Genomic DNA, 21,784 nt, shown 5'->3' on the forward strand with positions numbered 1-21,784 from the left:
CAAGCAACTATTACAGAATTAGTGTGGCCCAAAACATAATTATGGAAACTTTGTTTTAAGTGTTTGCTTTTTAAAGTTTAGCACGGCCAGGAGTTCCCAAATCATATTATAGTTATGTATTTTAGGCTTCTAATATAAAAGGCACATTTAATCTTTCCGGGTTTTGTTTGTTTGTTTTTCACTTTTTTAATCTGCAAAATGACAGGTCATATTTGAGTCTCATTTAATGAGTCTCGGTGGGGCCCAGACACTGGTATTAATGTACAGGTAATTCTAATATGCAGCCAGGGTCCAGAACCATCAGCCTAGATAATCTCTAAAGTCTTTCTTTCACACCAAAATGCTAGATTTCTATAATTTTAAAATTAAAATCAAAGTAAATTAAAAAATCAGATTCAACTCGCAGATAATTCTGCTGAAAAACATCTTCCTAAATTCAGCGGTCTAAGAATCCTAAAATGAAACTTCATAAGTGACCCAACCCCCGTGAAATATTTTGGGCAGATCTTATGAATTTGGAAAATTTATGTTTGTCCACATTTCAATATTCCTAAATGAGTTTTTAGTCAATTACAAAAAAAAAAGTATTTTTTACTTTTGAGAGTCAAGATGTGGTGAAATTTTTGATTTCCAGGTGGAAATCAAAAGGACCAAATGAAAATGTTTATGTATCAAGATAGATGAGAAATGAAGATACTGAATCTTTGCTACCATGTTTCCCTGAAAATAAGACGTAGCTGGACAATCAGCTGTAATGTGTCTTTTGGAGCAAAAATTAATATAAGACCTGGTATTATATTATATTATACTATGTTATGTAAGACCCGGTCTTATATTATAGTAAAATAAGACCAGGTCTTGTATTAATTTTTGCTCCAAAAGACACATTAGAGCTGATTGTCCGGCTAGGTCTTATTTTTGGGTAAACACGGTACTAGCTTGGGATGACAACTCGTGTGTGAGTGTGAGTGTGTGTGTGTGTGTGTGTGTGTCTGTGTGTGTTCACACATGAGCCTCTGCTGGGGTCCAGGAGGAGCAGTTGATGTGGGAGTAGTAACTCACAGAAACTACAGAGATGGATGGTGGCAGACTGCAGCCATGGGCTACTGATTTCAGGGCAATGTGCACCTAACACCTTCTTCTTGAAGACTATGTCCCCAGAACCATCAAGTTTTTAAAATGTAGTTCAACTGGAGATGGATTTTATTTTCTTGTTATGAAAGCTAGGTGTCCACACTAAGGACTCAGATGACTACATCCCATGTCTACTGAGGAAGAACATCTGTGGCAAAGAGATGCTGAGACTGTAATCTCTCCATGAATAAGTCAGGAAATAGATCTATGTTTGGTATTTAGATTAGAATTACAAGTGAAAGAAGAAACATTACCATCAGAAATGTGCATTTCTAAAGATATTCATTTGAAAGTTTTGAAAAAAAGTCAAGCTCATGCCCTGGGGCTTCTGGGAGTATGTACAAAATACAATAATTAAATTAAGTCCAGCAGTTAAAATTCCTCATAAAAAGAAAAAGCTGGAGCACTTCCCAATGGGGAATGCTTGACTTAAAAGAAAGGTTTTACTCTGTGGCCTGAAGGTCAACAAACTGGGACTCTGTGGGAATGTATAAAATTTCTTAAAGGGGTTCTTTGGTCTTTGTTTGGTTGAAAGAAAATAAAAGAGTAAAAAGGGACAAGTTTTGAAAATTCAAAAAATGAAGGTGCAGTCCGAAAATCATCATGATTTTTATAAACGCAGTACTGGAGGCTATGAAAACATGCTCTCAGATTTTCTGAGTACTAATCTAACACATATGCTCTTTGACAAGGAGGAAAACGGCCAATGGCGCCATTTGAACAAGCCATTTTAAATATGCTCATTTTCAGAGGCAGTGAATGCAAATTTGTGACCATTCATCTGGTACTTATTTTGAAAATATTTACCTTAAATATTCTCATAAATATATTTCACAATTTAAAATTCCTTAGATGACACAAAAACTGATTGGTTTTTAAAAAGGTTTTTACAAAGCAAAGTTGTAAAAAATGATTTTTTGTGGTCCTCTCCTCAATAATCTAAAATAGAATATTCTAATTTGAAAATATCTGTTTTTATAAATAATCATTTATAGTTACCTTTCTGGTAACGTCCCCCCCAAAAGGAATAAGGTAAAGAACAGGCTAGAAATCAAATTTTATAACCTTAAACTTTGTTACTTATAAGCATCATTCTGGACTCCCTTGTGAATTTCAGGCTGCACTCAAATAGTTTCTACTGAAACAAAAAGAACCAATACTGACCTGCCAGATCCTCATCTTCTTTATCACTTAAACAGAATCTGAATGTTGGCTCTGCATTAAGACAGCGTGATCAAATGGAGGACATTAGGAATAGCAGCTTTGGCAGCAATCTGTAATTTACTGAATAATTAGCAGCCTCATTGACATTTCTACTTTGATTCCCAAAGTACAGTATGAGCGGTCGGGCCTCTGCACTCAGGCTCTCTGCAGTAAAATGGGCTAATAAACTTCCTGTGCCAAGTTCATAGTAAATGAAGGACTGTGAAGCATCCTGCAAGCCACTGACAACTTAAGACACTAGATTTACTTCCAAAACATGGACACAGAATTAGGAAAACATTTTTTTTACAGGGGCAGCCAGGTGGCTCAGTTGGTTAGAACACGAGCTCTGAACAACAGGATTGCCAATTCGATTCCCACACGGGCCAGTGAGCTGTGCCCTCTACAACTAGATTGAAGACAACGAGCTGCCGCTGAGCTTATTGAGTGGCGGCTGGATGGCTCAATTGGTTAGAGCCGGAGCTCTCAACAAGGTTGCCCTCAACAACAAGGTTGTGGGTTCAATTCCCTCCATGGGATGGTGGGCTGAGCCTCCTGTAACTAAAGATTGAAAACAACGACTGGACTTGGAGCTGAGCTGCACCCTCCACAACTAGATTGAAGGACAACATGGAGCCTACAGAATTTAAGAAAAAAATTTTTTTTTCTTATATTTTTGTTAATTTTGCTTTTGGAATTGTGAGGAGATAAACGAAGGTAAAATAAGAAACAGGAAAAGGGAAGTGGAAGCGGACAACAGTAGACAGAGGAAAGAGAGAATGAGCTATGTGTAATACATAGACTGATGAAAGCCATGGGGATGGGGCCGCAGGAGTGAGGGCGGAGCCAAGAGGAGGCCCAGGGAGCAAACACAGCTCAGTTACTACAACCTCTGCCCTTGAGGTCTACATCCTGCTCCCTCGTCCTTCCATTACGACTCCTTTCCTTAGACCACCCAAGGCATTCTCCTGCCAGTTAGACCAGTCTCCAGTAGACCATCCGGGCCTACAGGGGCCAGACGGCTGTGAAGGCCTACAGCGAGGTAGTATTTACCTGGTGGCAGAGCTTCCATGCTGGGTTTGATGACTAGTTGTTTGCATTGTTGTGAGCCCAAATATCTTTGCCGGGGTCAGGCACTGTCTCTGAGGGAGGCAGTTATGGAAAAGACGCTTTAGCTATTTTCTCTTTTTTTTCATAAAACTCATTTGGAGCGTCCTCAGAAGGGTACTTAATGTAAAACCGTAAATCTGAGGCGTTCTCGGGTATGGAGCAGTGTGGTTTAGTGGTTTAATTTCGAGACTTTAGTTGTAGTCTTGGTTTTGCCAGTTGTGTGACCTTGAGCAAGTCCCCTCAAAGGGCCAATATTGACAACTCCAGGAGGTACACTCACATTGTATTTTTTTCTGTGTGAATGGAGCCCCCTTCAGTCAGCAGTCGGTACTGCATAATCCTCCAGAGCTTCAGCGTCTTTCTCTACCAAGTCAGGTGGTTAGATAAAACGATAACATGTTTCTCGTCAGAATGCTCCAGAGTAGGAGAAATTTCCATAGTCCAGGAGTGGCAGTAGGAGATTCTCAACAACAACAACAACAACCACAACAACAAGCCCCAAACTACCCTGGAATACACATGGCTGCCTGGGATTGGCACCACCAATGTTTTCCTGTGAGAGCATTCCTTTACCTACCAATAAAGTAAATGAGAAAATGGGGTTCATGTAGTAGAAATTCACTTTCCAGCCAGCTTTGCTGCAGTAGGATTCCCATCTTGGACTGCAGCACGGGTTTATCCCTGGATAGAAATATTTGAGCTTTACGGAATGCTATGCACCAAGCATGATGCTAGGTGCTTTTCAAAAAGTACTGTATTTATTATAGTTTTTAAAAAAATCTTTATTTGGCATTCATTTATTTTTAAAGATTATTTTCTTTTAATTGTGGTAAAATATACATAACATAAAATTTACCAGATGCAGTGTCATGCAGGGTGTCATTTGGGTCTCTGGTCCCACTCCCCGCACAAGAACGCAGAACATGGCGAGGCCAAAAAGGAACACCAACAGAGCCATAGATAGGGGGTTCATACCAGTATAATCTCGCTGGTGGCTGGGTTGGAGATACAGGAAGCAGGAGCCACACGATTTGCAACCTGTCCGCTTCTCTGCCAACCAACCAACCCCACTTGCTAGCTGCAATCTGTGCTTGCTAGCTCAGCCACAGCAGTTATATCAGTAGGTAATGGCTAATCGGTAACAGCTGATAGCCAACTAGTCACAGCTGATGACCATCTACTACCCAAGCCAGCACCTTTCCACATAAGGCCGAGAGCCTGGAAACTGCTCTCTGGGACTCTGTCCCCACATGCAGGCTGCCCTGGGAAGGGGGAGACTTTGGGCCAGGCCCCTGTCTCCAGCTGAGGAGGATGCACTCACTGCCCCAGCCAGGCAAGTGAGGACTCCGGAAGGGGGATTTGGGTGATTGCGCAGCCTCCTCATAGTGACTCTTCGTTAGGTAATATTCTTATAGTTGACAAAACTGATACTCAGAGAGAATAAATGACTTGTCTGAATATAACAATCGTAAAGCCAGGATCGAAAACAAAGAGGAAAGACTCAGTTCTTAATTTTAATGAACACACTTTTAGCTAGTTCTTGCTGGGGGTGAGAGATAAGCAGGAGAGGGATTGAGAGATGATTGACAATGGCCTAATATTCAAGGATCCACATTATTTTGGGGATACACAGACAAAAAATACTACAACAGTACAATCCAATACAATGGAAGGACTAGGGGAGGGCCAGCAAATTGTGTCTGGGGAGTTGGGCAGAACTCACAGAAGTGGCCTTCAGGTGTGTCTTGAAGAATGCTTAGGAGTTTGTTGGGTACGATGGAGAGAGCTTGTACAAAGGCTTTGCGAAAGAGTGTCCGGCGCTGCAACCAGGCATGTCCGGCTGCATGGTGGCCAGGGCCCTTTGATGGAGGCAAAGCGTCACTGGTACGGAAATGCTGGTGGGGCTCACAGTGGCTGGAGCTCCCTCATTCCAGACTGTAAGAAGCATCACAGAGCTCTCATGCAAGCTGCTGCAGGAATTCCACTCCCTGGAAACCCAATGGAAGAAACTGACGTGCTCCTTTCCTCATTTGGGAGTTTGGGTTATTAACACAGTTTTCCCAGAAGAAGTTCATGTTGGTTTTTATATTCTTCCTTCCATGGAACTCAAAGGAGCCCATTAAAAATAATAATAATAAATTAAGCCAGATGCCTAGAGTGTGCAGTCTTCTGAAGGAATTCTCCACCGTAAAGCTATCTGAAATGGAATGTTCATTTTTCTCTTAATTCTTTTGCTGTGTCTGAATAACTAAGGCAATTTGATTCATTATTTAAAAACAAAACAAAGCCCAGCCAAAACAGCTATTTGGCATTATGTGGACCATAAAATCAAGTTCCTTTGCATCGAATTTCTCCCCTTTAGCTAGACATTTTAACATCATGAGATAGTTGTTTGGTCTCTCTTGTTTTTCATAAGATGGAGTTTTTAGTATATCAGCTCTCTCATTTCTGTAATGAAGGGAATCACTAAAGTTCCTTCCAGGGCTCAGACTAATCTCTGGGACCATGTCCAGTTTTCTATGTGTACGTGTTACACACACAGTATTAGAAAGATTAACTTTGACCAATGGAGAAGTCTAACAGGATTCCCCCTCTGTCTATAGGTAGGCACAGGTGACTTGAGAGTGAGTTTTCTGCTTCTCCTGGTAACAGAAAGCTTTGTCTTTGACTTAGGGTTCAGCAATTATACCCTGGAAGTGTGGTCCCCTCTGACCTTCCTGAATGGGTTGATTCCTGAACAAGAACTCATTGGAGAAAAGCACCTCAATTTGGCCAAATTCTGCCCTAAGCCTGAGCACAGATTTGCAGTTCTCTTTGTAAGTCTAAGAGGAGGCAGAGTGTTTGTTCCCTTCACAAGGCTGACAGGCTGTTTACAAACACACAGAAGGGCTGAGTTTACTCCTCAGACCTCAGCCAGGACTCTGGCTGCAGGACTGCAGCCTGGCTGAGCTCCTATGGACCAAAAGAAGGAGAGAGAAGATAAAATAGGTGGAAACGTGGATGGTTTTCAAAGCATATGGTGTGTAGTTTTTCAAACCTGTTAAATTCTTAATTCGCACCTCTTGTTATTATCACTATTGTAGCGGATGAATGGCATTTCTTTTGGTTATGGCATCTAACCTTATTTTACGCCTTTGCTCCTTTGACTTCACACAAGAGCATCTTAATTTTAAAAGTGCACCCAGAACCAGTACTAGACTTCCAGACTAGCTCCCTGGCACCTAGTTGGGCTCAACAGATGTTTGTTGAATGAATAAATGAATGAATGAAGTGATTTTCACGAAAAAGTTCAGAGAAATCTTTCAGCAAGGTTCTTGTTTTTTAAACTCGGGATCATCACTTAAAGTATCCTCTATGGATTTGAAAGGAAAATCGGCAAAGTTGATTTTAGAGGTTTTTGAAGAAACTCTCCAACCAAAAGCTGTCCGGAACAGAATGTTCATTTTCCTCTTGATTGCCAATACCATGTTTGAATAACCTGGGCAATTCAACTCCACGATTGGAAAGCAAGGGGACCCGGCTCCTCCGTAAGTCCCTCGGGCCGTGAATCCCATGGACCTGGCTCTGAGCCGGAGCAGACTGAGGGCGCGGGGCTCCGGCCGAGGAGAACAGGACCCCGGAGATGTGCCTGTCGCTTGCACGGGCCCTAGGTCCTCGTTCTTGCGCCTGACCCAGGCGCCAACTTTGGGGCTGGAAAGACACAAGGGCCCGTGGGTCCCCAGGGAGGGCGCGAGGGCCCCGCGCAGGTGTCGGGCCTGTGTGCGGGGTGCGCCGGGGGTTCTGCGGGCCTGGGAGACCCGAGAGAGACGTTATTGTTACACTGTAACGAGTCTGATTAACATGCTCCTGACACTTTCTCTTAGTTTCCCCGGCGCCTAGCAACAGCGCACAAAGGCGCAGGATTGTCCCGGACTCCGCGGGGACACGGGGCAACCTTTGATCTGCCACCATTACAGTGGGGCTGCGCGACAGGCTCGCGGGCTCCGGGCGGCCGCGGCGGGCGGGAGAGCCGGGCCGCAGTCCGGGCCCACCGGGCTCCTGCCTCTGCCCCACCCGCCGCCCCGACCGCCGCTGCGCTGGGAGCGGCCCCCGCGGGTGCGGTCGGTGCCCGCCGGGCCCGCGTTCTCCGCACGGTGCTCCGCGACCTCGGGCCTCGGGGGGCGCGGGCGGCGGGGGCCTCGGGCTCGGCGTGTCCCGGCCCCGCGGGCGCACGTCCTTCCGACCTGCCTCGCCGGAAGCAGCGAACAGAACCGAACCGGTCACTTACAACGTGGGGGGAACAAACTGAAATTGAAAAAGGAAGGGTGCGAGCGACAAACAAATCCCAAAAGATTCTGTTAAAAAACAGAAACAAAAAAAAATCTGCAGGCTTCGGCTCGCTAAGCTGACCCTGGGTTCCATCGGCCGCAAACAACGACCACAAAAGGGGCTAAGGAGGATTTCGGTTCCTTCCTACACGTCCCTTTCTTTATGTCCTTGGCAATTCTTATTGATTCGGAAGGAAATCTGCTGCCAAATAATTGCTGGAATACAAACAAACTTCCAATCACAACAAAATCACCCGTCACAGAACAGCAAAAAGCTGCCCGGTCCCACCTTGCAAGTTTTCAGGTACGAAGCTAGGTATTTGAAAGTCATTTATTTTCCATTTCGTTCGCTCTTTTAGTCCTCCACGCCCACCCCGATTTAAAATAAAGCGCAGAAAGACAGACAGGCTAAGGTTTTCACGTTTAAATGTTGCGGTCAGCTAATTACTTTCCCCCTAAGTTGCATCTGAAACCCTCTTGGGGGAGGGCGCCTGGGCTGGGAGGACAGTGACCCCGAGCCAGTGGCCGAACCCCTGAGGTTACAGACCCGCTCGGGGACTCCCGCCAGCATTCACATACACAAGATCCTGCTGGTAACCCCATAACCTGTATCATACCACCGATTGCCTTCCAAGTACTAGAGGTAATAATAATAATAATAATAATAATAATAATAATAAAACCCACGGAAGACATTTAGCTTTCCAAGATAAACGGAAGTCGTAAAAGCAGAATGTACTTCAAATAAAAAAGCGTGTATTCTTTTTCCACTTCTAAAGACATCATTGGAAAATCAGTGTTTCCAAGGTGAGTCAGTTTCCCGAACTCCCGCAAAACTATTTTGGAGCAAAGGTGTTAATGATAATAATAACACGCATAGTCTAGAAAAGGGGAAATAAAAGGGGGGAAAAGAGACAGAAAAAAAGTCTGCTCCATTTACCCAGCAAAATGTGCCAGGCAACGAGTTACTTTCAAATTCAAATTGGAAGCCGTGAAGCCTTCGTTTTTGAGGACACTTTTCCCAGCCCATTCCTGGAGGAGAGGACGGAAGGACAGCCTGTGATAAAACACTTGGAAATCTGAAGGGACCAGTTCCCAGATAGATGCCCAGGAACTTCCCAACCTGTGCTCCCAGGACAGTGCCTGACTCCACCGGAGTTTGCCTCACCATTTCAATAAAACATGGTTGTATTGATATAATCCTCTATACATTAAAATGAGGTTGTCACAGATTGTCATTAAGACCTCAGTAAAAACAATGAAGACATTATTGGACACCCCCCCTCAGGCAAGGTATTAGGGGAATAAAACAATCTACACCACACGGGTCCTATTGAGATTAATGAAAAAATTATGCAAAAAAAAGGTCTCAATTTCATTTTCCCGTGACAGGGCTTTGCATACATACAGTCAGTCTTGCTTTGCACCTGATGATTTATTCAACTAATCTGCAGTGATCACCACTGATGTTCTCAACTCAATCTTGTCCTGGCTCATTTTCTAAGTAATTGTTTCTCATTAGTTCTGATAATGTTTTAATAGTGTTGCCCATAATTTAGCCCCCAAGAGTTAATAAAAGGGGGGTGATGTGGTGCAGTGGCTTGTGATGAGCTACACAAAATATAAACAGGTATGGTTTTTAATTAATCAGATTACTGCAAAGTCCTCTTCTTGTGGTCCATTCCTAGCTCAGAGGAATCCCCCAGGTTGGGCATTGCCATCATGTCAAGTGGGAGCAGCTCACCCTGCCCGCCTTCCAGCCCTCCCACCTTCGCTGTGATACCAGCCCCCTCCCATGGCTCCACAGAGATGCAGGTGGGAAAACAGCGGTGATACCTCTGGTCTCCCAGCACCTCCTGTCCTGGAATTTTGTTCTTTAAGAAATGAGGCACAACGGGTTTCTGACCCTGACTAAACGCTCTTCTGGGGCTCTGATTAGGGTCTCTACCCCGAGTGGGAACTTGGTGTAGATTTTCGGCTCTACTGGGTCCCACTGTCATGATGCTACCATAATCAGGACCAGGGGTTATGAGGAAGACGATAAATCTGACGCTTGGAGAGTCTTAAACAACAAGGTGGTTTTATTTGAACAACGAGGTTTTGTGATAAAGGGCATGGTGACTGGTCCAACATGGTCAGGGACCTAGGACCCCACAGGCCTGTTGGTGATGGGGGAGGGGAGGCCTAGCCACACCCAGGCTCTTGCACCTCCCAGAGACGGGGCTGAAGGGATGGCTTTTCCCGAGGTCCAAATGCCTTCACCCTGGCACCAGAGGTGCCCTTAGAGGGAGGCTTTGGCTGTCGGTGAGCTCAGGGGCTTGAGGCCCACCTGTAGAGCTTGGGGGTTGCCTGTGTAACTGGGGTGGAGACTAGAACATCTGCCCTTTCGTCCTGCCAAAGCCTGGAGGGGTTATCTGGACCAACACAGAGAGCGGCAAGGACACTTGGGTTGAAGTGCGGTTGCCTATGGGGAAAGATGAAGGAAGGTTTTTATTTTTTCTTTAAGACAGGTCCTGCCTATACATTTAGCACCCTGAGGGAGTGTCTGTGTGTGAGACAGGTCAGAAGGAGAGGAGGTCTTTGTCTTCTGAGCAGTCCTCCTGTGTTTCTGCATTTTAAATACACAGGTCTGACTGTGGGACACCTATGGTCCTGGATGACCCTTGTGAACACCTGACGACTGGCATAGGTGGGCACAACCCCTACAGCGGGATGGGGTGGGGGCTGCTTCTCCTGTAACTGCAACGCACTGCCCCTGTCCGCAGTCCTGAAGCCCAGTTTGGCTGGAGGACAATCATCTCGGAAGTTGGTTGAGATGCCATCTTTCTCCCTCTAGCCCCTCCCCATGAGGATGGGGCTACCTTCCTTTCCAGCTACCTCTGAGGCAGCACAGGGTGACTAAGGTGAAGGGTGACAGTGCTCTTGAGTGGGTGAAGGGGGTGCCCCAAGGAGGGGAGATATTGCCCAAGGCAGGCCAGTACCCCAGCCTGGCACATCTTCTCAGTTTGAGAGCTGTCTCCTCACATCCCATGTTTGGGAATATTAGTTGGTGTCTCAAGAATGTGTTTCCCCAGAACCATCCTGCCTGGGTCAGGTTCATCTGCTGGCCTGTCAGAACTGGATTGTGCACTTCCTGCCCAGCTGTGGGTGGGTGGGTGTTGCGTGATGGCGTATGGGACCCTCCCTCTTTGGTTTGATTCCACAGTGCCTTTCCTTGTATATAACTTCAATTCTACTCCCCTCTTGGGCTTCCTGTAGGAATGGAAGAGGTAGGGGGAAAGTAGACCCCTTGTTGGGATACATAGTAGGGGCCGCGTAGGAAATAAACAAAAAGGGCATAGAAGGAGGCGAAAACTGAAGATAAAAAACAACTGTTTTCTATTTACAAATTTAAATAAACAGAACAGCCTTCCCTGCGGTGTTTGTCTAAGAGTAGCAGCCTTGCTGCTGTGTAGGTCATGAAAAGGTTGGTGTAGAGTTTAAAACTTCCCATTCTGTTAATTTCTTAAAGAACAGTCGTCCAGAGTCTCAACACAAAAGCTCATGATTTAATGAGGAGCAGAAACAAAATCTCTGATTGTTGGTGTTTCAAATTTCATTGGCGTCCTCTGGCAAACACAAGTTGATCCTTCGCAGCTTCAATACCCTTTAGCCTTCAATATAAGAGCACATGCTGAATAGGGAAGAATGGCTGGTTGTTATGTTTATTTACCCTTCCTACAAGCTGGGTTAACCTCTTCAAAACAGCTTTACTAAGCCCGTTAACCACACCACCCATACGACCTGTAGCAGCATCTCTAATGTGATGCAAATCTCGGAGGGGACCATATGCACCAGCTCGGCTGCATTGTGTCTTCGCAGAGGCTACAAGTTTATTGCCGAGGGGGCCCTGTCCCGGCCATACATTTACAGGGGAAATGGCCTCAATGGCAAACAGTTAAACGGGGAAATATAGGGGGAGAATGGACAGTCTTGTGCTTCTGAACATTTATTTTTTAATGCTGGTAACTGTTTACCCAAAGCATTCACCCAGGATGAGGGCTTTCATCGTCATCATCTAGCAGTGCAAGGATTATGGATGTTTTGTTTTCTGGGGGGTGGGGGTTAACAGTGATCAGCTTTGAAGAATTCTTTTTAGAGATATCTGTATAAACCAGTATGATACTTAATCAACTTTTCAATGCCCTCTCTGGTGTTTTATCAGTTTTCTAGTGAAATAAACACAACCCCTTCATTTCGTCATTATTTTTTAAAAGGCTGGCCTTTCTTAAAATTATGGGGTTGAGTGAACAAATGAACAATGTGGGAAATATCTAATGTGGGAACTTCTAACGTGAGAAGGGTGAAGGGAGTACTGTGTGTGCGAAAGACCTGTTTCATTAAGACCTAACTTACCCTCACAGCCAATCTTCCCCCACTATTTTATCTCCCTGTAACGTTGTAAGTCCACATCTATAACACATTCATGAACAATAAAATCATAAACTTGGAACCAAAACGAAGAAAGTTCATTTTTAGAGGACTCACTGGCCAGTGCATTAACAACAACAAAAATAATTATGATCAACATGAACTGTAAATGGAGAAAGGTTGCAATCTGGCATGCTCACAAGTTGCCCTGAGTATTATGGTTTGTCTTTAAGAAACCCACTGTATATGTTCAGCCCACCTGATGAGAGCCTCATTTACCAGATCATTTTTGCTTGATGGATGTGGCAAGCGTAACAATGTTCTGGGCTTGCTTCAGTAATGGCATGTCGATCATGCTCCCTTGGAAAGTAAAGGCTCCCTGGAAAACAGAGAATACAAACTTCCTGAAAAAACACTCAGAAATTATAGGCTTCCTTTCGACACACTCGTACAAGAACATTTTAGATTCCACCTGAATTATACTGACTTTCCTACCCAACTTTTGAGAAAGCCAATGTAAATTACAGGGGAAAGATTTTTTTTTTCCCCTTCTGAAAAGGGGAAAAAAAAACCTTTAGCATTTTAATGGAGTGGAAAAACTTCAGACACACATATTGGAAACTGTTCATTTAACTCTTGAAATCAAGCAGAAAATAATTGTGGCAGGAAAATGTAAATAATTCCTTATATAGGTTTTGAAATATTGCATAGAACTTTGAAAACAGTAATATGCTCTGGCAACTGATTATTGTTTGAAAAAACTAAGTGTATGATCAAGTTACCGGCCAAATGCTTCCTCCTTGCTGTAACATAATTGAAGGGTAACACTAACATGTGATGAGAAAATGTAAGGTAGGATTGTACTGAGTAAAAAGAGATTCCTCTGTTGGTACAAACTTGCAGAAGTAGATTAGAATGACAAGGGACATGAGCCTGTAACAACAACAAGAAACAAATGGTGAGACTGGAAGGAATCTCTGAGATCTCCTGGTTTATCTCCATTACAGATTCACTTTTTTAAAACTTTCTGCAAATACTTATTGAATGTGTCATGTGATCTGGGTCCTGTTCTAGATGAAATGGAGGCCCAGAGCAGTTAAGTGATTTTCCAAGGTCACGTGGCTAGGAAAAGTTAGAGCCGGGGCTAGCTAGTGCTTGGGTCTCAGAACTTCAAGTCTTCATCACAGACCCCACAGTAAGATAACAAGGTAGTTCCCTCAGCGCATCAGAAAAAATTTAACGGACAGAGGCAGCATGCCCAGAATCTGAAGTTAATGGCTAGTTATTTTTGTTCTTTTAATCACTTCTTTTTGCTTTCTGTAATCACAGCTCTTCATCCCAATTCTCCTTCCTTCTACCTGTTGGCAAAGATGCTGGTGTGAGTGGACAGCAGGTGGTCTTTTGAGACCTGGAGGTGGATCGGAGCACTCATAATCCTAGCTGGTCTGTTTGCACATATAGCCATCTATTTCTGGATTTCACAAGTACTACCTGTCAACAGTCAATGCCATTATTCAGGACTTCTGGGATGGATCTCCTGGGCTCTTTGAAAATCCTTACTTCCCACAATAACATAGAGTTATACATAAGATGGAGGTTAAAAGAAATTGGCAGGGAATCCTTAGCAATGATTTCAGAATTTATTTTTCAATCAAGAGAGATTTAAAAGTCACTAGGATTAGCATTTGCACCAATGCAGTCATACGCCACAAACTATGTTTCTGGCAATGACAGACCATATATACGATGGTGGTCCCATAAGATTATAACGGAGGGGCGGCCGGTTAGCTCAGTTGGTTAGAGCGCGGTGCTCTTAACAACAGGTTGCCGGTTCGATCCCCACAAGGGCCACTGTGAGCTGCGCCCTCCACAACTAGATTGAAACAACTACTTGACTTGGAGCTGATGGGTCCCGGAAAAACACACTTGAAATAAATAAAAGTTTAAACAAACCAACAAACAAAACACAAAAATTGTCTTAAAAAAAAGATTATAATGGAGCTGAAAAATTCCTGTCCCCTAGTAACGCCATAGCCATTGTAAGGCCATAATGCAGCACATTACAATCGCCTATACAGTCACATGCTATACAGGTGTGCAGCCCAGGAACAGTAGGCTGCCACACCATACAGCCTCGGTGTGTAGTGGGCTATACCATCTAGGTGTGTGTGAGTGCACTCGTGGTATTTGCACAACGATGAAATTGCCTAACGATGCATTTCTTAGAAAATATCCCTGTTGTTAAGCGACGCGTGACTATATTGCTTAACCTTCTCAGCCTCAGAACGATAAATCTGATTCATAGGAACACCTGTGTGGCCTAAAATCCTACACTGTAAGTCATTTCCAACCCTCCTATTTTCACTACTTAGACTTCCAGATTGGCCTTTGCCTAATTTCATTTAGCCTAGAACTAATTTTGGTCATCTCTGTGACCCTGATGAATTTTATGAATTTGGTTAGAAGTTCCAAGGATGTTCCGTGGGTTAGCATGACACGTGAAATCAGGGCATGGGACTCATGCTGTTTTACAAGGCAATAGTCTAGTTTCCTTATTGGAGTAAATGATGAAGACCAAAGACCTCCTGGTTATCCGCCCACCAAGTGGATTACGGGCCTGTAAAACCGCACATCTGTCCTGCGAAGGCTTAAATCATAGGCTGGCAGGACGACATTAGCATAGATGCACACGAAATCAAAACGATGCACAAAGAATTAAAATGACGGCTTTGGGTCTATGCCATGTTCCCCGAATCTGCTTTGAGTTCCACATGCACATCAAAGATGCAAAACATTTCATGTAGTGTTTCAAGCCAGAGAGATCATTTCTTTCTTCGACGGTGGCAGATTTTGCTTGACTTCCCTTATGAAGCTTAGGCTGGGAAACAAAATCCAACACTATTGTTCTTTGTTTCCTTCATCTCTGCAAACTAGTGTTAGGAGTCACACGGCTTAGTAGCAATATCCTCCTGCTTTCACGTATCGACCTAGAATATGGTTGGTTTTTTAGCACACGGATCTACCTCTGAAATGTGAATGCTCTGTTGGTCCGGCTTTAGAAAAATACAGTTTGTGAAAAGCTATTTGGATTTGCGGGGAGGGTTTGAAACATTCCTTGATAAATAGTGATAGGTAAGTTTCACTTTCACAGCCTAGTGCATTCCTGAGAAATTGGCGCACGTACCATTTCCAAACGCAAAGGACACTTTCATCAGCTTGAAGATTCAGACTATAATTTGGATTAAAATGCCTTTAAAAAGTAACTCATTCATGGTTAAAAACCTTAACAACCATGACTACAAAAATCATAATAGCTGTAATTTTTTGAGCAGTTGCTGTCTGGGGACTGTTCCTGGAACGGGACATGCTTTATTTCATGCAATGCTCATAACACCACTGTGACACCGTTACTCATTTGCATAAGCAATATTTTTTCTATTTCTTTTTGATTGTGGTAAAAACAACGTAACATAAAATCCACCATTCTAACCATTTTTAAGTGTACAGTTCAGTAGGGCTAAATATATTCCCAGTGTTGTGCAACACATCTCCAGAACTTTTTCATTTTGCAAAAGTGAAACTCGTTAACATAATATTGTATGTTAGTTATATTTTACTACAACTCTTTAAAAAGACAAATAAAACAAACAAACAAAAAGTGAAACTCAGTACCTGTTAAACAACTACTCCCCATGTCCCCTCCTCTAGCCCCAGCAGCTACCATTCTGCGTTGTTTCTATGAGTTTGTATTTATCCTCATTTTATAACTGAGGAAACGGAGGCACGAAGAGCTTAAGAAACCTGGGCAAGTCTGCCCTGTAGCTACGGGTAGGAGGCACAGAATTGGGGTTAAAACCTGGCTCTATCTGATCCACAGCATGTGCTCCAGGCTTATCCCCTGAAACGTATGCTCTGAGTGGGTTCCCCGACCACCTGAATCAGAATCATCTGAGGGCAGGGGGCGGGGGGCGAGGGGATTGTCAAACTGCAGATTCTTGGGCTGGACCCTATGTTGTTTGACACAGAAGGCCTGTGGTTTGGCCAGGAATTTTCTGATGATTCTGATGCATACCGAAGTTTGAGGAGCTCCGTTTTATCCCCCCTGAGTAGAAATGGTTAGGCCGGCTATGATATGGGTACGACTCCATCCCTGCCCTCAAGGCGCTTCCAGTTTGCTGGAGGAGATGGGGAGAAAGAAGCAGGTGCCACAGAACACAAGAAGAATGAGAGGAACAGCCTGCGTGATGGGCACAGAGCGCTGAGGGTCTGAAATGGCTGCCCGTTCCAATCAGCATCAGTTTCTGCTAGTTTGGACCGCTCACTTAGGTATGACGTTGTGTCCCTGCTAGAGCTGCCGGGGAGCTCCTTGTGCAATGGGCTCTTATTCAGCGATTACCTATTGAGTTAGTTGTAAAAAATGACTGGTCGATCACTTTGGCACATCTTCCTATACATGACCTTGGTTTCAGGCTCCTGGAAGTGAAGGGCAGTATCACCTTAGCATGGGTGTTAGCTGCACAGGACGGAAAACGATTACTATCGGGCTGTAGTTTTGTTTGTTTTTTTAAGGAGGGCGCAGCTCACAGTGGCCCATGTGGGGATTGAACTGGCAACCTTGGTGTTATTAGCACCACGCTCTGACCAACTGAGCTAACCGACAACCCAGGGCTGTAGTTTTTCTAACACCTCAGTCATGGCCTGGTGGTAAGATAGGCATTGAAATAACAAGAACTTTATCAGATCCTGAAGTTCTCCATGGGGGGTATCTGACTTACAATCTGATGGCAAAAGTATTGATGATGATGGTGGTGGTGATGACAACAGTAATCACACCTGTGAGTAATCACACCTGTGAGAAATACATATTTTGCATGTCTGGCACTTAGTACTTGAGAATTGCTTTCTCTAGAGTAAAAGAGTAATTTTCTGGAAACCATAAATTGATCGAATGCTTTCCCTACCCACTTTATTTTCAAATAACTTCTTTGGGCATTCAGGGAGTTCTCTCTGGCAGCTTCCAATGATGGTGTTACTGCGATTCCCTACGAGAGGGATTTTTCTGTCGGCATTAATGATAGTATTTGAGTATAGCTGTTACAGTCCTTTTTCAGGGTAACACTCTTCTCTGTGATGCTAAGTCTTACACCTAACTGATTAATTATTTCCCTTACAACAATTCCCAGTGAATTCTTAAAACTTTCAGTCAGTGTTGGCCATTATAAAATTTCTCTTCAAGATCTTGGCTCTATCTCTACTGGCTACCATCTCTCAGGCCCAGCCATGACCACGCGTGATGTAGCCCTTCCTTCCCCATAGAGTTAACTGCTCCTTGAAACTCCTCCAGATGGGGGAAGATGATGCTCTGACAATCTTCTTTCTTTCCCATTTTTCAATTTATCACACCTGGAGAGTCCTTGGACAGGCCCTCGTATGGCCTTGGTGCTCTCACCTTTTGGTTATGATGCTCCTTTTAAGGATGTAAGGTTGGTGGCCTGTCACCCAAAGCTCAGTGGGGAAGCTGCCCAGCTCCCAGGCTGGCTAGCAGAGGTATCACTGAGAGAGTGCTGGGACATTTACTTATAGGGCAGTTGCACCTTCCTAATTTGGATTGTTATTTTTCTAAAATATAGGATAGGATCATCCATTTGCTTAAACCCTGCTTTGGCTCTGTTTGGATTTACAGAATCAAGTGCAATCTTCTCGGCAGGAACCCTTAGGCTCCCCTGATGGGACTCGGCCCTGCCTCTACTCTCAGCCTTGTCTCCTGCCAGTCCACCAGCAAGCACACACACACACACACACACACACACACACACACACACACCCTTTCCCACATGCTGTTCTCTGCTCTGAGGGCCCTTTCCTAGTCTCTCTGGCAAAGTCCTCCTGGTGCTGCAATGCACAAAAGATGCCATCTCTGTGAAGCATTTCTGGATATTCCTGTAGGGCTAATCTCCTTCCATCCTGTACACAGCCTCCCTTTATAGCCCTTGTCACACTCTGTTGTAATTACTTGTTTACACTGCTGTCTTTCTCACTATGCTGTGAGGCCCTTGAGGGTAGGAACCATGTCTCACATATCTTTGAATCCCTAGAACCCAGTACCCAAAAATCATGGTTTGGGGTGGAGCTAGGCTCTCTTGTGGGTCCTGAGCTGGGTGACCAAAGAAAGAATGATATAGGAAGATAGAATCTGTCTTACATTTCTCCTTTCCTTTATCTGCAAGCGTCTTTCTGCACCATTTGATCTTTCCCTGGTCTGGTAATATACGCGTACATTGGTCAGTTGGTAACACTTGCTGAGTCTCCAGTAGGATACAGTAACTGACCCCAACAAATGTGATGCTGGGGTGGGGTCAGGTTAGCTCAGGCAAATGACCTAATAGTTAAAATGCAAGTAAGTAGAAGGTACATGGTACAAGGATGGAGGAGCCACAGAGAGAAGGAGCCATCAAAATGGGGGTGGTTTGGCCAGGGAAGGGCGTCAAGGAATAGGTACTTTTAAAGTGAGGTTTATAAGGTCAGAAATGTCAAATGAAGGTCAATAGAGAGAGGGGAACTAGGAGTAGCACAGTGAGACCGAGAGTGGGGCAGGCTTTCTCTCTGTACCTCAAGAGCCACCCGTGCCTCTGACCATCAATGACTCTAGATCAAGCAAAATGAAGGACCACAGTATGAGATACTGCATCTTTCTTTGGATTTGTCTGTGGACGAAGGGGTTTCTCTAGGGCCCGAGGAAAGGGAGGCAAATCTAGCCTAAAGCAGAGCAATCTGGAAGACAGACAACATTTTAAAACATTGGTTCTGCTACTCATTAGCTGCTTGACTTCCCTTACGACAAAGTACTTAAGCCTTGTCTTTGCTTATGAAGCAGGACTGGAACCCACTGGGGTCCCTCTGTCCTTGCTGCCCTGGTGGGCCCCAGACTTACACTTTCCTGTCCCTCAACGGGAGGAAGTTGAACCACCTCTTTCCTTTCCTTTATTCTGGGCACTTTCCCTCTGTCCAGGGGTGGTCCGGGGACCCAACAATGGGAAAGCTAAGAGCTGGATGGGTCTGGCTCAGCTTTGCTTCTGAGTGGGACCATGATGGATGGAATGACCCTCTATCCGCAGATCTGAGAGCCAGGAAAGGAGGCTGGCGGTGGGAGAAGGGTGTTCACTCTCCCTTGAGGAGGAAATAGGAAGATTCTCTCAGCAACTGTGGTCTATACTCTAACTATAGCCTTCAGCCCTGGAATGTGCGTTTCCAAATTACAAACGGGAAGACTGTACTCTTACTAGGAAGACCCATTATCAGAAAAAGAGGTTTCATCTGATAGTACTTTACACTTTTATAAAATATTTTCAAAGACATTTTCTCACTTGTAGGAAGGGAGGAATGGCTGGCTGTCTCTGATTTACAGATGCAAGAACTGAATCAGTATTTTTTTTTAAAGGAACTTATGAGAAGGACCGGATGAGAATTTAAGGCTTTTCTTCCCAAATCTCATATTGTTCGTACTAACTGATATATCCCAAAGTATGGCTGTTAACTGAGATACTGGTGATGATTCTAGAAAGAAAATTTAAATATAAAAAATAATCTATATTTGTTTTATATATACTTTAACACTTTATTTTGATATCATTTATAAAAATATAACTAGCATATCTAAACTGTTATTTCAGAGATATTATTACTTAGGATGAGACTGAAAAAAATAATATCTAGGTAAGGTACAGATAAGCAAATATGTGAAAATACAATTTTAATAACTGAATTTGGGGACTATTGAAATATAACATGCTTCCATCCTGAGTTTCCACTTGAGAGTTCTTACTATAATTGTCTTAATATCAGAAATACCAAAGGATATTTTCAGTGAGAAAAAAATTCAATAATAAATGTGTGAATGACATTTTAAGTCCTCAAAATTCCAAAGCATTTATAAGAAGGATTAAAAAAGGTGACACCTGACCCTTGTATATGCTTCTGGATATCAGTAACACTTTGTTTTATGGATAAACATCTTTTAAGAGAGTAAAAGAATATCTGAAGACTTGGGAAATAGAGAACATGTTTTTCCTTTTAAAAACACTTTAAAATGTACTGATAATTTGATAGGTATTTTCATAATATTTTCAATTAAAATTCAACAGCCATTTACTCCTATGGCCAGAGAATTTACAGATGCTTAATGTATCTCTGTGAAATTTCTAAAAGTTCTACTGAAGTAACTCAACACGGACAAGAACTCACATTGGGCTAATCTGTCGTTACCACGAGCACTGAAATTCTGACAGATGACATTCCGTGGCCTTTGATGGGGAAGCCTTTTAAATGATTCCTAAGAATGAAACAGTTGGAATATCTGAAGGGGGTTAATTTCATACCTGACTGGAGAATGCAGTGACAATTTGGGCCTGTTGAACTGCTTTGGAAGGTCCTTTCAGCCCTGCCTCAGAGCAGGGCCTCAGAGGGGGCGGGACCCTGTGTCCTGGGCAGCCTGTTGGATTTATTTTCCAAATTCTGAAAGGTGGAAAAGCCTGGAGAAGCTCCCTCCTTATGCCTCCTGTCCTTTCCCCTGTAGCTCTCTGGCTTTAAAAAAGAACACAGAACCATCACTGGAGAATGGAATGAAGGGCCCTGTACGCTCCCCAGCACAGGTCCACCTGCCAGGTCAGTGCTGGCCTGAGAGGACACCAGGGACCACCTGTCCAAGCAGCCCCTCTGTGACTTTCCACCAAACCAAAATAGGCAACTCTGCAAGATGGGCACATTCTCAGGTGGTATTCAGTAGCTGAAACTGAAACAAAAAGTACACAAAGATACATGGAGCTAAAGGGACTTGCTTTTTTGGGCTGTCCCATTTTGAGGCACCTTAACGCAGAGGTTAGGAATATGGGCTTTTGGGTCAACTACAACTGGATTTGAATCCAGGCTCTTCCTTTTCCTAGCTGTGTGTGATCCACTGCTAGGAAATAATGGTACTTTTCTGAGCCTCAGTTTCTTCATCTGTAAAGTGGGGATGATACCTCCCTTGTAGAGTTATCATGAGGATTAAATAAGACATGCAATGGCCTGTCACATACCAGGCTCTCAGTACATGGAAGCTGCAACTGCTACCACCACTGCCATTCTGTCACCACGCAGGGCCATGTCAGTGTTGAAACTGCTGCCCCTACCATCACCACCTCTATCTGATGGCCATTACCAGCAGCACGATCACTGCTACCTCCACTGCTGCTATTACCACTGCTGCTGCTGTTCGCAAGAGATGATTCCATTCCACGTATCACAGAAAGGCCCAATGAGAAGCAGAGCAGTTGAATTATAACAGGATTTTATGATTTCAGAGTAGCTTTAAAGGTTCGGAGAGACCAACGTTATTGAAGATGCAATGAGTAGAGGCCGACTCTTGCCTAAAGCTTCCTGTTCCCTCTAACTTCTTATAAATCATAGATTGGATCGCCCCTTTAAGAAACTAGAATCAGGGCTGCTATATATTTGACACAGCATCAGTATGTGAAAACAAATATATTTAAAAGAATTAAAAAACTTAAGAACATCAGCTGGAGGAGATACTAATCAAATGCAAGTGACCTGAAATTAGGAGCATCGCTTATGCTGGGGGAGGC

The 21,784-nt window shown here is 43.9% G+C and overlaps 1 protein-coding gene and 1 long non-coding RNA gene across 19 annotated transcripts in view; one reads left to right on the top strand and one right to left on the bottom strand.

Moving 5' to 3' along the window:
* LOC141571018 (uncharacterized) overlaps positions 1 to 21,784 on the top strand; it is a 100,454-nt gene that overhangs the window by 40,360 nt on the left and 38,310 nt on the right. The gene's annotated exons all lie outside the window — the stretch shown is intronic.
* Positions 1 to 21,784, bottom strand: part of CLYBL (citramalyl-CoA lyase) — a 232,115-nt gene that overhangs the window by 3,794 nt on the left and 206,537 nt on the right. The window contains exons 8-10 of one of the 18 annotated variants that reach the window (XM_088792790.1): positions 20,540 to 20,740; positions 12,444 to 12,543; positions 4,949 to 5,644 (exon numbers count right to left, since the gene is read on the bottom strand). The exons of 1 other annotated variant lie outside the window; for it this stretch is intronic. In XM_088792790.1, the coding sequence (XP_088648916.1) occupies positions 12,448 to 12,543; positions 20,540 to 20,740 (297 nt within the window). In that variant the 3' untranslated portion in view covers positions 4,949 to 5,644; positions 12,444 to 12,447. Of the gene's footprint in view, positions 1 to 4,948; positions 5,645 to 11,280; positions 11,428 to 12,423; positions 12,544 to 20,539; positions 20,745 to 21,784 lie in introns of those variants that run through there. 16 more of the 18 variants (XM_074329486.2, XM_074329484.2, XM_074329488.2 and 13 more) reach the window with 16 other exon arrangements.

The sequence above is a fragment of the Rhinolophus sinicus genome, chromosome 16 (assembly GCF_057876585.1).
Source record: "Rhinolophus sinicus isolate RSI-liver-muscle chromosome 16, RSI-T2T, whole genome shotgun sequence".
Taxonomy (NCBI): domain Eukaryota; kingdom Metazoa; phylum Chordata; class Mammalia; order Chiroptera; family Rhinolophidae; genus Rhinolophus; species Rhinolophus sinicus.